This window comes from Myiozetetes cayanensis, unplaced genomic scaffold (genome assembly GCF_022539395.1).
Source record: "Myiozetetes cayanensis isolate MyiCay16 unplaced genomic scaffold, myiCay2020 scf4, whole genome shotgun sequence".
In the NCBI taxonomy this organism is placed as follows: Eukaryota; Metazoa; Chordata; class Aves; order Passeriformes; family Tyrannidae; genus Myiozetetes; species Myiozetetes cayanensis.
Window position 1 is genome coordinate 46,435,546 of NW_026087631.1, and position 15,732 is coordinate 46,451,277.

Sequence of the window (15,732 nt, forward strand, 5' to 3'; positions counted from 1 at the left end):
ATATCCAGCTGTCCGAATATTCAGATGATGACAAATATAAAAATAAATTCTGAGAAAAGACAGCAGGCTTATTAATTAGTCTTTAAAATTTAACTCCAGAAATCTAACTACATATTCTTTGCAAACTAAAATCACGAAAGGAAATGCATTTATGAATGAGGGACATGGAAACTCGATTTCAAATTGCAAAACAAATGTGCATACAGACCACAGCAGATCCCAGCACAGAGTTCCCAGATAATGTGCATCCTCAGCTTCCAGGACGAGAAGGAAGTGCTCACTCTGTATCAGAAACACACCCGGGGATGTAGGTCCCTATTGTGATGGCACCTCGGTTCCGAGCATGTTCGTTCATAACAAATAGCGCTACGAGAGCTGTCAGCACTACTGTTTACAAATAAAATCCAACGTACAGCGCCCCTGGGATCAAGAACTACCTTTATGACCTTTACATACTAGTTTATACACCATCTCCAGGAAAGTTCCCTAGCTCTCAACGGGATGCTGTGAAAAAAAAAGAGCAACCGAAGGGATTATCGCCAGCAGCTCTAAACAATCTCTTTTTGCTTTTAAATTGAGACAGAGCAGCAGTGTAGCTTTCCAAGATCTGCATCGCTTTCGCAACTTGCCCTGAAATTTCAGGGAACGGTGTACAAAACCGTAAGAGAAGCCCCTCCCGCACCCAAACCCGAGGACGGAGACTGCTCGCCTACGGCAAGGTCCCCTGGCCGGGGCCGCTCCAGCCCCCTGGACCCTCCGGCTGTCCAGGCCGCAGCGACCCCGGCCCTACGGCCGCCCGCGCAAAGGGAGAGCGGCGCGGCGGTGCCGAGCCCGCAGGCTCCTACCTTGTTCGAGGCCATTTCGCTGACGGAATGCCTGGTCTGCAGGGTCTCCAGTTGGTCCAGGCACCAGTCCAGCTCCTCCATGGTCTCGCTAGCCAGTTTTTGATAGGCCTCCTCTGCGAAGAGACAGTGAAAGGCGCACTCAGTTCGCAAGCGTTTCACAAGGCTACCGGCGAGCTCCAGCGCGCCCATCCCGCTGCGCTGCCCGGTGCCCAGACATGGGTGCTGCTCCCTCATAGTGCTACCGCGGACAGCGACCGCCGCAGCCCTGCCCGTCCGCAGGGCAGCGCTACTCTGCGGGCCACCGGCGCGGCGAGCGGCCAAAAACTTCACTCCGGCCGGGCTGTCCGCTCGCCTCGGCAATGCCTCCCGCGCCGGAGCGCGGCCAGCCGCGGACCCGCCCCCTCGCGGGCGGTTTCGAGCTCGGCGGGCGCGGCGCGGCCCCGCGGCGGTGGAGGTCGGATGTGCCGCTGCCCTTCCACACAGGCAGCCCCACCGCGGCAGGAACCCCGCCGAGACCCCCCTCCCTGCCTGTTCTTACCTACCCACGGGCGCACCATCAGAAATTAACCGCTTAGTGTTTACAGAAGCGCGGGGAGGAGGTACGAGCACGTGTAAGCGCTCGGAACAATGATGAGCCGCCGAAGCACCAGCTGTTTAAAGGACCGCTCAAATAACTGCAGTCGTGTTTGCGCTGACCTCTATGTGTTTGTGTGTGGGAGTGCTCAAATGACTGCAGTCGTGTTTGCTCTGACCCGAAGCCTTTGTAGGTGTATGTGTGCTTGCGTGCACAAAGCGCCACATGTTGTCTGTAAGCAAAGCAAGGATTGATAGAAAAGTCTTGGAACTGGACCCAGCAACACAGTACCGGAAATGGACCCTATAACAATATGAAATGCCATCATTGGAACTGTCTTATGCAAGTTTCAGTTACATAACAGGAAGATGTTCTCTTCTTCAGTAACTCCCCAACGATGGGAGATCCGTTGGTATGCAAATAATTTCAGAAAAATAGCCCTTTATGTAGGGTGGAAGCCTCACCTACAAAGCCTGGCTATTTCAATGTAGATCTTAGTGGGAGACTGCTTCTCCACACTGAAGTTGGAGCTGAGTGAGTTTTAGACCAGGCATGGTGTCTTGCAAGCTGTGTACCTGCAACATCGAGTTTTGAAACTGCTGGCACACATGGATCTGAATAAGCTACGTGCAAACATGATTCCAAGGTAGAGAAATGTTTCTTCGGTGGGCTTGTTATTGCCATCTATAACATCTCCCTTAACTTATTTCACATCAAATTAATGTTATTTTCAAAATGTCAGACAAGGAAAAAATCAGGCAAATAAGCTAACTAAAACTCCTTTTCAAATAAAACACCCCATCACAGACTACTGCCATTAGTGCATTACTGTTCAACATCTTGGATACTAGATTTGTATCTTTTTACATTTCTGAGCACATGCTCAAAAATTTCAGGCTCCTTCACAGTTGTTAAACTTCACATACATGTGGCTATTGCAAAAACACTCCACAATTTCGAATTATGTCCATTTACCTCTGGAAAAGGTAATGCAAGAAGAAATTGTTTGAACTGAGATTAATTAGCAGAACCATTTAAAGAAGATTTTGCAGTGTAACCACTTCAGTAAACACATTAACCAATGCTCAACAAAAATCCCCATTGAATTGTAGACACTGTCTTTCAGATGCATATTACTATAAATGCTATCTGATCTTAAGGACTCTCTGGCAAATAAAGTCAGGTTCTTGCAGCCTCTTTATCTGTCAAAAGAGAATTCACGGTGTTCTGCAATACAACAGATATCACAGCTCACTATCTCTTGAACACAACTGTTTAACTGATCTCACAGTGTAGATTTCAGCAAGATCACTACTGAAAAGAGAAGTACCTTTGTTTATAACGTGTTTGTAAGTGTACTGGATTAAATGCTTTTGAGGAAGCAGAGATATGGTTAACATATGCAGTTATCTGATGACCTCATACAATCATTGCCTTGAGGATACAATGGACAATGAAGTGAGGTAAAACGAATTTGTATGATGTTATTTTGCTGCTAGCCTGCAGCCTGCCTATCAGCAGTTCTTGAAAATCAGATACTAGGAACCATGTTTTTCTTAACAAGATCATCCCCTCTAATGCTTCAGAGAGTGTGCAGGTAAGGTTTTTCCAAGAAGTATGAGAACAACAAAATAAACTGAAGGGATAAAATATTTAGGTAAACGTAATAAAACATTCAGTTTGTTATGCAACAATATATATTACCAACAGCACCTTACATTCAGGATTCTTTATCTACTACTCACCTTCCCAATGTATCTCAAAGCACATTAGAAAGCAGAATCCATCACTCACAAGGAAGTCCCATCACCCTTAGGATCTTTCTTGTGACCTCTCATTTCAGACTGCCACACTTTAAGAGTTTGTGACTGCTCTTGGGACCTGAATGACCACTCAAAGTAAAATTCGGATGGGCAATGCTAGGCTAAAGACTTGCTGAACTCAGTACCTTCTGACAGTTCTCAGATCTCAGCTGTCAAACCAGTCCTGATATCTTAAATGGAAGTAAAAGGTTTCCTAAATGATGGCAAAGTACCCTCCAAACAAGCATACCTGCAGTTCTGAAGGGCAGAACAACCATAGGAAATCTTTTTTCTGAATAGTACTAAAGCTCTAAATTTGGCCCACACAATTGTTGACATACAATGTGGTGGAAAATGTAGTGGTTAACAGCTTTTCAAGCATAGCACCCTAATACCACTAAGCTAAGAGTAAAAGAATAATTATCAGCTCTGCAGCTTTGAGAGCCTCACAACACTATTTCTGACTTCTGTGTTACCTCTAAGGTAGCAACCCTGTAATTATTCCCATCCAGGACTGATCTACTAAACAGTTTTTATGGAATAGACACAAACAAGCTTCCCCACCCAGACCATAAAGTCCTGAAACAGATTAACTTCTGTGGAGAGGCATCTTGAAATTTCACATGTTCTTTTTATGTCTCATTAGGCTTTAATATGAGGGAGAGAAGTACAGTTGAACACCAACTGCTTTAAGAATTTGCATGTTATTTTTTATATGCTTTTAGAAAAAAAGAAGTGACAGCAAGTGCTCTCTTTTCAGTTCACAGATTACAAGCAATTCCACTGTGTATGGTACATTGAAAAAAAAACAAACCAAAACAAACCAAATAAAACCAAAAAAACCCTAATGAAAGGCTAGCTGAAAGAAAAGGCTCAGCAATAATCATTTAGCACTGCACAGTGTTCTACATTTTCATAAAGACTTCATTCTTAGCACAGCTCCTAACACACAACCACAAGCTGCACTTGTATGCATATCATTATTTGGGAACAATTTCTATTCAAAATTTCAAAGGGAAAAAATTACTATATGGCAATGTTTAAGTAGAGTGTCCACTTTACTTAATGTTTCTTAATAATTTGCATATAAGTTGTTCTACTATTCCCGAAGAACAAAAAGCAATACTAGACTTTCCTACTAGTGCTCAAGTGTATTCGTACTAAACTTTCTAGTAATTTAATGACTTTCAGAACAGCAGAAGGAAAAGGTAAGTACAGATACTTCATTGTCTGATTGGTTGAAATCAGCTGAGTGATGCAAAGAGGCTGGAAAGAAATTGACTCAGCAAGCACGCATCCAAGGGCTTTGAACAGTGTGTTGCCTTAAGATGTGAGTGTGTTCAAGGCAAGAAAAGGACAGTGATGAGCAGTGGTGTGATCCAGATAGTCTTGGCATGTGTACTGTCTTTTGGAGCTGCAAGCAGCTGGAAGTTCTGAAAACCTCCAGGCTATACTAAATGAGGATGAGCTGAAGATCTAACCAGAAAAGGAAGGTCAAAGAAGATGTATACTCCATGGTAAACAATGATGGTAAATTCCTGACAACAGATGAAGAGAAAACTGATGTACTCAACTTTTTTTTTTTTTTCCTACTGGTAACCTCTCTTTCTGCACCTCTTGAGTGGACGTACAGCAGGATGGGGGCTAGGAGAGAAAAGTCCCTTCCACTTTAAGGGAAGATCAGGTTTGTGACCACCTATGTAACCTTAACATATATAAGTTTATGAGACCTGATGAGATGCATCCCAGAGTCCTGATGGAATTGGCTGATGTAGCTGTCAAGCCACTCTCCAGGATATTTGAAAAGTCATGGCAGTCAAAAGAAGTCCCAGGTGACTGGAAAAGGGGACTGTACCCATGTTTAGAAAGGAAGACCATGGGAACTACTGACCTGTCACCCTCGCCACTGTGCCTGGGAAGATCATGGAATAGATCTTCCAAGATGCTGTGCTAAGGCACATCGAGGACACAGGGGTGATTCAAGACAGCCAGCATGGCTTCAGCAAGGGAAGTCCTGTCTGACCAACCCAGTGGCCTTCTATGATGGAGCAACTACTGGACAAGGAAAGGTCTATAAATGTCATTTATCTGGACTTCTGTAAAGCCTTTGACTGGTCCCCCACAACATCTTTCTCTCTAAATTGGATTTGATGGACTTGATAGGTGGACTGTTAGATGGATAAGAAAGTTGCATACAGAGGATAGTGGTCAATGGTTCAGTGTCTCAGTGTACATCAGTGACAAGTGGTGTCCTTCAGTGGTCAATATGGGGACCAGATGAAGGGATCAAGGGCACCCTCAGCAAATTTGCTGATGACCACAAGCTGAGTGGTGCAGTTAACACACCTGAAGGACCAAATTCCATCCAGGACCTACACAAGCAGGAAAGTACACCCATGTGACTCTCATGAGGTTTAATAAGACTAATTGCAAGGTACTGTACCTGGGTTGGGGCAACTGCTAGTATCAATACATGCTGGGAGATGAACAGATCAAGAGCAGCCCTGATGAGAAGGACTTGGTGGTGCTGATGGATGAGAGGCTGGATGTGACCCCGCAGTATGTGTTCACAGCCCAGAAAGCCACTTGTATTTTGGACTGCATCAAAAGGAGAGTGACCAGGAAGTCAAGGGAGGTGATTCTGCCCCTCTACTCTGCTCGGTGAGACCCACTTGGAGTGCTGCATCCAGCTCTGGGGTCCCCAGCACAGGAAGGACATGGACCTGTTGGAGCAACTCCAGAGTAGAGCTGCTAAGATGATTAGACAGATGGAGCACCTCTAATACGAGGAAAGGCTGAGAGAGTTGTGTTTTTTCAGACTGGAAAAGAAAAGGCTTTGGGGTGACCTAATTGCAGCCTTCCAGTACCTGAAGGGAGCCTACAAAGAAGATGGAGAGAGACTTTTTACCAGAGCATGTAGTGACAGGACAAGGGGGAATGCATTCAAACTAAAAGAAAGTAGGTGTACATGAGATATTAGGAGTAGGTTCTTTACTGTTAGGGTGGTGAGGCACTGGAACAGGTTGCCCAGAGTTGTGGATACCCCACCCTGGAAGTGTTCAAGGCTAGGTTGGATCGGGGTCTGAGCAACCTGGTCTAGTGAAAGGTGTCCCTGACCATGTCAGAGCAGTAGGAAATAGATGATCTTCCAAACCAAATCATTTTGTGATTCTATGATCTACTTTGCAACGCATTTTAAAAAAGTCCTCAGAGTTTCAAATTAAGAATTTTTCTGTAAACGAGGACATTTGTACTTAGAGCCTTAACTGATAGCCTAAAATTGAAGTGACTGATATTTAGCCAATATTGAGACTTTCTAATAAATAAAGACGTTAACACTTATTCAGCATAGAAACAACATGTTTTCTTACCATTTTAAAAAAAGTATTTTTTTATATTTTACTGAGAAAATTCTACACATTGTGACTTAAAAGGCTGTCTTTTAACGTGAACACAGGGAGTGTTCACGTGTCTTCTTGTTGATAAAACGTAATTATAAAACATTTTTTTTAACATATAAAAATTTATGGACATCTCTCCACAATCACAAGTAAAACAAAGTACTCTTCAATAGATTTTGGAATGAGCATCTGGGAAAACCACTCAATTGCAGCAGGCTTCTCAAAAAGTGTTTTTATGGTCCCATTCAGAACACTCATCTTCTTCCATGCCAGGAACCTCTCCAAGTTTCCACTGTAGTAGAGGAAAATTCTTTGTAGCAGTTAATAGACAGGCTGTGTCCAAATGACCAGCATGTACTGCTTTATACAAGTAGATCTAGCCTTAGGCTATGGAAACTGCCTTGTCTCCTTGAACACAGTAACCTCCAGGAAATGATAGGAGCAAAATTATAAAGTCCAGTTATGCCCAACTTATATAAATACTTGATTGCAGTTATATGATAAAAAAGGAGTGCATAAATAGATGCATGAACAAAACATTCAGTAAGAATCTAGAAAAAAAAGTGTTGGGTTTTTTTTCCTGAAACATTTTTATTTCTCCCATGTAACAATATCTCAATGCCCTACTCTGTGTCAAGGACAAAAGTATGAAGAATATGTGTTTATATTCTTACAAAATCAGGTAACAGGAACACTGCAGATATCTACGAAGAAATTATCAGGCTCTTGGAAAAGGCCTCTTACAGTTAGTTGAGAGTAAATAAAACACTTTTGATTCATATAAACATAGAAGAACTGTATCATTAGGCTCTTAATATGTATTTCAGTTTCCCTCTTGGGAAAGGGGATGATAACTTGTCCTGGCTTCCTCTTTTTTTCTGTTAATCATTTTATCTGCTTCTTGAAAAAAAGCTTTAGAATGAAGTTACTCATACAGATATAATCCCAAAGTTTAGAAGAATTTCTGTATTAAGGATTTGCAAATTCATACTAACAGTCTTGAGATGCCAGAGTAGTAAATCAGACTACCTGAAAAGTATCTCCCATTGAAGCCAAACAGGAAAACACACATTCAGTAGAGACAGCATATTTAAATATTTTACTGCTTTAATGATGGGGCACATTAAAATTTTGCAGTTTGAGTACTTAAATCCACTGTTTGCTGTTATCAAATATCCAGCAAGGTCAAAGGAATGTTCGTCTGTTACCACACATCCCTGCCCAGTGCTCCCTTCCCCTTTTACCAATTTGGCAAAGTACTAATACATTCTTTACTCCATTGCCTGTAAGAATCTGCCAGAAGGACCACTGTCACTCACTCACTGGTAAAAAAAGTAAGCCTTTTCATCAAGCAATCAACCTTGCCCAAAAATAAAGAAAAAGACATAAACTCTTGATTTTCGAATAGCACAATGTCCTTTTTATGTGTTTTTAATGCTTTCTTTTCATGAACATAGTGCATTTCGAGAAAAGGTCTGTTTCTTTTTTAAATCTCTCCTTCTTCCAAATGTTGTAATTGTGTCAATTCTGTACTCTGAGACATGTGGACAAGGAGTTTAATAATGCATTCATTGCTTAAGCTGCTTTCATATCCTATTTCATGTCTCGTACAAAAAATATTTCTTCTAGGTGAGAGTATGCACTGTTAAGATCAGTTCCCCTTGTAGGTGTAAAACCATTTGTTTCTGAGGAGGATACTGCTGTTGATTCAACATAATGAGTAAAGTGAGAGATTTTCAAAGTAGAACAAAATTAAAGGCAGTGGGCACAAACTAAACCACAGGGCATTCCCTCTGAATATTGGGAAACACTTTTTACTACAAAGGTGATTGAGCACGGGCACAGGTTGTTCTATCAAGTCTCCATGCTCAGAAACCTTCAAAAGCCATCAGGACATGTTTCTGAACAACCTGCTCTAGATGGCAATGCCTGAACAGGGGGGATTGGACTATGTGGCCTCCAGAAGTCCCTTCCATCTTCATCCAATCTGTGAATCTGTGATTAAATCAGCAGTTGAAAAAATAAAAGACATTTTATCAAAAAGTAGGTGGCTCAAATAGTCATGATGTCATGTTTGCAGTTCTGTAATAGTCTTTGACCCTACTAGGAGGAATCAAAGGATATTAAACTGTACCCATCAGGGGGAGCTCAATCACATATATATTATATATATATATCTCACATATATATATATATATTTGGGACATAATGATAAAAAACAAGAAATACAAGTCACTAAATGTATATATGTAAACTTCACTGTTAAAAAAAGACCAACTAACATTTTTGTTTTCCTACTTTCTTAGAACATATGATCAGAACATAAAATAATAGCTTCAGTCTTTGTCAAAAAAATATCCATTAGAAACCATCAGCTTCACTTTTAAGCAGATTACTGCTGCTTTTGTCTGAGATGACCATAGCTCCAAGACCCAGAAATTCTATTCTGTCACAAAGTCTTTATTACCAACTGGAACTTGCTTAGATCAGGTGAAATGCGAAAAGTGGGAGTCCCATCTGGGAAAGGATTTCATTATCCCTGTTTGTTTTTGGGAGTTCTTCAGAAACTTTAAAATGCATATTCAGAAATCACTGCAGAATAAAATAAAAATAAAGTTATCTTTAAGTATCAAAGCAAACAAAGTGTGTTTCCTTAAGTTTTTGTGTCTTTGTTTGGTTGACTTGACTGCTGAACTTCAGGACATCCAATGGTACAGACTGAACTCACAATATATTAAAAAATTATAAATGCCAAAGTTTATAAAAAACTTCAGCTATCTTTGCTAAAGAAATCTCAGTAGAATTCCTGGTGTCTGATAAAGTGAGAAAACCAAATGAAAGCTTTACAAGAGTTGAGGTGTTCATATTGGCTCTTCTCCGTATAAATCCTCTAGTATCTAATAAGAAATTTGGTGGTTTTCTTTTAAAAAAGACACTGTTAATAGACTCTTCTATAAAGTTACCCATTTTTGCACAGTTTATAATTAATAAGTTTAGTAAATCACTACCTCACTATCAGATTTAGCTAACAGTGGTCATTGATTTCAAAAGTTAATAGGTGGCTGTTGATAATGCACATCTATTTCCAAAGGAAAGCATTCTAAAAATTTCCAAATATTTTTGGCAGTAATTCTAATTTGAAGCACATTTGGGTGATATTGATAAGATAAAATAAAATAACTGATGTTAAGAGCAAGCAGCTGGCGACAGTCTTTATCTCAGGGCCTCGGAAAGTGTAGCAGAAAGGAAACTTCTCAGCCTTGCCCAAGCTGTGTAGCAGGAAGCCTGCTTTCTTTCCAACAAAGCAAAAGAAGAAATACAAGAGCACACAACTTCAATCATCTTCATTCCTGAAAGCAGCAGAAAGGGCAGTAGCATGAATGAAATTTTCTTCTTTTGTGAAACTGTTCTTCCTTTCACACACAATCAGCTGGGTTGTTTTTACATGGCACACAGGGGCTACACTTTTGCATTCTTCCCTAAGCTAAGAACAGAGACAACCAGTAAAAACATTTATTTTAGCTTCAATATTTATTTATTTTTTAATGCTTTGTTCTCAGATCAAGTGATGTCTTAATCAGCCTTTGAGTTAGCAGCACACTCCTTATCTCTGGACTCTCATGCCCTACCAAAGATACTGGAAAAATAGGAAGTTCTTGTCTCAGTGCATACTACTGATGGATTATTCCCAATGAGTATGCGCTGAATCAGACCCTCACTCTCCAAAATGTACAGATCATCTCCTTCGTCTCTGGTAAAATTCTGTACTTTTCTCTGACATTGCTGAAGAAGTGAATAATCTTTTTGCCTACAAGTTATAAGACTAAGGAGGTGGATAAACTTTTTTTTGTTTTAGTAAGGTAATTCTAACAGAACTTTTACTATTATCAAAATATTTTTATAATCTCCTTTGTTTTAGTGTCATTGCTTATTAATATATTCAAAACGTTATTGTAGTGTGCTTAAGAGACCCATTCAGGGTTAGATCTGATTAAATAATAGATGGTACAAATGCATCAAAACTGTGGGTCTTCTCCCCTAATTTTTTAATCACAATCTCCTGTTTATTCTGGTTTTAAGATAATACTGTTACGACTGGTTTGATTTTTGGCTTTTGCAGCAGAACATTAAGATTCCCTGGAAGTCAGATACACCTCAGTATTATTGGATTTATGTCACACACAAGAAACAGTTTAAACTGAATGAACTGTGTTAGTCATACAATTTCTTCACACTGGACCATGACTCAGTCATTATTTATGCTGTATTATACTGCATTATTTCTGTGTCATATTGCCTCGAGAAGTACTAACACCTGAGTTGATCTTCTAAGTATCACTCACTGTTTCTGTGGCTGTGAAAAGGCCAGGATGTGAGACAGTTTGTTTTGGGTATCAGGTAGGCAATGGACAAACAACAGCCAACATAACCACAAGACAGCTCAACGAGCTCCTCCAAGTGTCAAGTTGAAAACTCAACACCGTGTTAGTCTTTCCCTTACTGCAAATTTCATCTCTTTCACAGTATTCATTAATGGTTCATTTCCCTGAAACCCACTGAGGGATTATTTTTTACCACTTTTTTCTTTTTTTAGAAGCCCCATGCCAAATGCTCAGCATTGATTTATGTGGTGCCATACTCATTCATATTAACTGATGACTTGCCCCTAATTTTTAGGTAGAGAAAATAAGGATCAAAAGTACTGTAAGAACAAAGAGGTCCAGATGAGGTACCTTATAGTAATGATTAATCCACCTCATTCTGCAGCTTTTTTTTTTTAGAAAGATTGCTCTACATGTACTTTTAGATCCATATTAGAACAGATGGAAAACTTTTTTCCTTTCAAGAAGGTTTTTGAGATTTAAAAAGAAAAAAAATCAGAACATAAACATATCCTTCTCTTCAGAAAGGTAGCAACAAAACTAATTAAAATTTTTTGGTGCGGTTTTTTATTTTTGTGTTGAAATGCGATAAAGGAAAATCTTATCCTAAAATAGCCTGATTATTATGCAGCTCTCCTGGAACAGAGAGGTTTCAAAATTTTGTACTAGTTTCCCTCATCCTGTGTGAGCATTCTGAATTCTGGTATTTGGCCATTTTTGAGTAGATCTCTTACTTTTTTTTTCCCCCTACTCAAGTTCTTCTGATATGGATAAATAATAAAAGAAAGTTTCTCTCATTCTAACCCTGCAAATGATCAGTATCTCTGTGGTTCAACTCTTTAATTATTTATATAAAGTGCAGCAGCTCCAAGAGGAGATGCTGAGATGGGCACCACAACTGCATTGTGATATTTCTCCTCTTCTTTATCATCACGGGGATGGGGAAATATGTCATGCTCTAAGGGAGCTCAGAATTTTTTCCCAGACTACACTTCAGCAATACTGGTACACTTTCACAAAAGTTTTTAGGATTTGACATTGTTATTTTCTGTGAAAAATAAAAGTAAGATTTCTGAATCTCTGAAGATAATCACCTACATTTGGAGTCAGCCTGGCACCTGAGCAGAAGCACTTGCTATAGGTTTCATATGCTACCTGGGGCTTATTTTTACCAAATTTAGCTTAAGAACGAGGCAGCTTTCAGAAGCTCACTAATGATTTCTCATCAGCACTGAAAAAGGAAACTCGGCACAGTAAGGAATCAAAAACTTGTTTCTCAAATGTTTACTTTCCTAACTGCAAAAGAGCTGTGGAAAAAAATCTGTACCTCATTGTCTTTAATCCTAGAGCACTCATCTATGCAAAGAAATTATTTCAACACATCTACAAGTTATCTTACTTCCCCTTCCTCCCCCTTTCCCTGTTCTGGGAGATGAGGTTTGTTAATTATTTTGTAAGGTTATCTTTACCCAGTAAGCTAGGTGTCCCAATTTCAAAAAATCATTTCTCTATAACTTTCTCATCTCAAAGGAAACACTGGAATATACATAAAGAAACACAAATAACAGAATTTTCACTATGGATATCTTCTTTTCTGTGTACACAAATGTGTAGCTGGACCCTATGGCTCTGTCCCAACATCATACACAAGAACTGCACTGCCTCTTCTAGATACAAAACCAAGCAGAAATCCGTAGAACTCAGTGCAAAACCATTAAAATATTAGAACTCAGGGTATGAACATGAAGGTAGTAAGAAGATATAGACATTGCACCGAGACAGTAAGCAGCTGTCCAGACCTGGGAAATCTGGTGAAAGTAATCTATGGGTTAATCAAAGAGGGTTTAATCAAAGGAAATCTCCTACATTAAATGTTGCCAGGAGATAAGCAACAGCTTTTTCCTAATTCAGATTTAGTCTCTATTTTTTTATTCTGTTTCAAGTTTTAATAACAATCTCACTAAACAGAAGTATTTTGCCAATAATTACAAATACTTTCCCATTAGCAATTTAGATAGCATTTTCTGATTTTCTACATTTACATAACATTTATCCACACTTACTACTGCAAGCGTGAATCAAGTAAAGGCTGCTTCTTGCTGAAAATAAAAGAAGAATCATTCAGAACAGCTGCTCATTTCCTAGGCCATGATAGCCTGCACTGTTGCAGTTGCCAGAGGTCTTTGACAACAGTACTGTGTAGCTCTCTCAAATTTTAAAACAACCTGAAAGGGGCCATTATTATATTTTGAAAGAGAAACAAACTGCGTTTCTTTAAAAATAAATAACAGTTGTGCTGAATCTAATCATGCAATATCTTCCTTCAGTGGTGTAAGAGAGGATTAACAAACTAGATCTAAATGAAATCCCTTCACATTGCAGTCATTTTGCTCAATGCTGACACACAAGACACAGCTTGAGTACAATTATTCTTGTTGCTCTATCTATTCAACTGAAAAGTAGTTACTTACAAGCTGACACAATGAACACTGGTAGCTTTACTACAAAGATGTTCTTGCAACCTTTTAAAAATTCTTTATTGCACAGATATTTATTCAGAAACTAGTAAAAACATTTTCTCGTTTTCATAGTTCATCTATATTAATAGAAAAACTCTTGTTTGCATCTGAGAATATTACAAAAAGAGTGAACACCTTTTAGCTTTTCACCAGAATTACCTTTAAAATTCACAACAGTTTTTTTTTTTGTTTGTTTCACAAACCATCCCTATGATTCAGAAAAAAAAATAAAAATCAAAAAGTATAAAACCCAGGAAATGAAACTTTCTCAAAACTCATCTATTCACCAGAACTTTGGCTGCATGCAAAGACAAATATTGTGTTAGCATAAATGTGTGGAAGCAATTCACAAAATACTTTTGGATTTGGATGTCTGCCTACATTTAAATCTTTTGGTCAACTTCAACAAAAGTGAAGAGCATAGAGATTTCAAACATACTAGATTCTGTCAAGTTTCTTGAAAATAAGTAACCAACTTAAGGGAATATCTTCATTAATGTCTTTGCTGAGTGAAGAGAGGTAGTGTGCTCACTGTATCTGTAGAGAATACAGAAGCTACAGAGGGCGGGAGGGAAAACTTCCCCTGGAATTTGTATCCATTAGAAGTAAAGGAATCCAATAGAAATAAATCCATAGCAAACCAAGCGTTGCTAAGGCTTGTTCCTGCAGAACTATCTATTTTCTTTTAAAAGTGTGAGTAAAATTGGGGGGTTTTATTCTTTCATTTCTTTTTTCTTGAATGAAATCAATAAGAGTGCTGAATAAACTTTTACTTTCTTCCCTTTATAAAATAGTTTCAGTATTCTGCTTGGATAAGGTTCTGTGATAATACTGACCATGGTGGTGATACACACATAGAAGGTACCCAGCTTTACTCTGAGCTCTCACAGAGACTTTCCTCACAAGAGAAGAAAACCAGTTTGGAGGATAGGTAATCTTTTTATTTACAAGCTGTTAAAAGGCCAACATGAAAATATATGGGACAAAGAAACAGCATTTCTATTTTCATGAGGAAAGTAATTCCAAAGTAGATGAGGTATTTTATCCAAGTATTAATGCATTTAGTGTTGGAGATGTGCAGTTATGACACAATTCCTTCAAGTAACACATAAGAAAATGATGGACCTGGTTGTACTTTCTCTACAAAACTGACCACCTCACCCATTTTTGTGGTATTAGGGCTGAGAAGTCAAGAACCAGTGGTAAAGAACAGGTACTAGAGACTGTGTTTCAAAAAAAAAACTTAAATACCTAATTCAAATCCATATTTAAGATGTGAGTGGAGTTTTTAAAGCATGTTCTCATAGGACAAAGAAAGTAGAGTAACTTGACAAAAAGTACTTGTAATTTTCAAAACAGCTGTGAAAGGCAAAGAGGAAGCACCAGCCCTTCTGTGCCTTTCCAAGCAGTTACAGGAGCTCTACTGCCTGTGATGGTAACCAGAGAGTAATCTTTCCCTGTCCTTATCTCAACCCATGAGCCTTTCGTTATATTTTCTCTCCTCTGTCCAGTTGAGGAGGGGAGTGATAGAACAGCTTTGGTGTGCACCTGTTGTCCAGTAGCATACACATCAAGCTAGAGGCAAGCCCCCACGTGAGGACTTAAAAAATACCAAATATATTTTATGAAGAAGATTTTCTTTGATGGTTTTCAAAGTTGTTGTAGCTAATGATATTCAATGAAAAATATAAGAGCTGATTGAAAAAGAATAACATTAGCTATAAAACACAAAGAGATACTCAACTTGGTCAGACTCCAAAATGAGACAGTGAATTTTCCAAAAGGGAAAAAGTTACAAACTGGAAAATTGCCATTAGATTATAAAACCTTGCAACAAGAAAAGAGCAGCAGTTAAACCCCCAGCTCCAATGAATTCTTGTGCAAAAGTACCACTGACTGTAAAGACCAGAATTTCACTGAAGAGCCATTCCACAGAGTTGTCTGGAGTGATAGCAGGAGTGATGAAAAGGGGTCATAAAATGACAGTGGTGGTTGTGTTTTCTTGTGTCTTAGGATTTAAAAAATAAACAGCTACTATATGATAATTTGTTTATACCTCAAATGACCTATTTTTAGTAAAGAGTTTCCAACAATTGTTATCCAACATGTACGTGATGTTAGCTCTAGTCGAATAGAACATTTTTTATCTTAAAAAATACTGAAAAATTACTGCTCCTTTTGGAAACATTCCCATGAACACAGTGTACAG

At 39.0% G+C, this 15,732-nt stretch overlaps 1 protein-coding gene across 6 annotated transcripts in view; it reads right to left on the reverse strand.

Annotated features, from left to right (window-relative positions):
- PDE4D (phosphodiesterase 4D) overlaps nt 1-15,732 on the reverse strand; it is a 388,091-nt gene that overhangs the window by 47,675 nt on the left and 324,684 nt on the right. For all 6 annotated transcript variants that reach the window (XM_050330054.1, XM_050330055.1, XM_050330058.1 and 3 more), the window contains one exon: nt 846-958. In XM_050330054.1, coding sequence (XP_050186011.1) covers nt 846-958 — 113 coding nt within the window. The remainder of the gene's footprint in view (nt 1-845; nt 959-15,732) is intronic.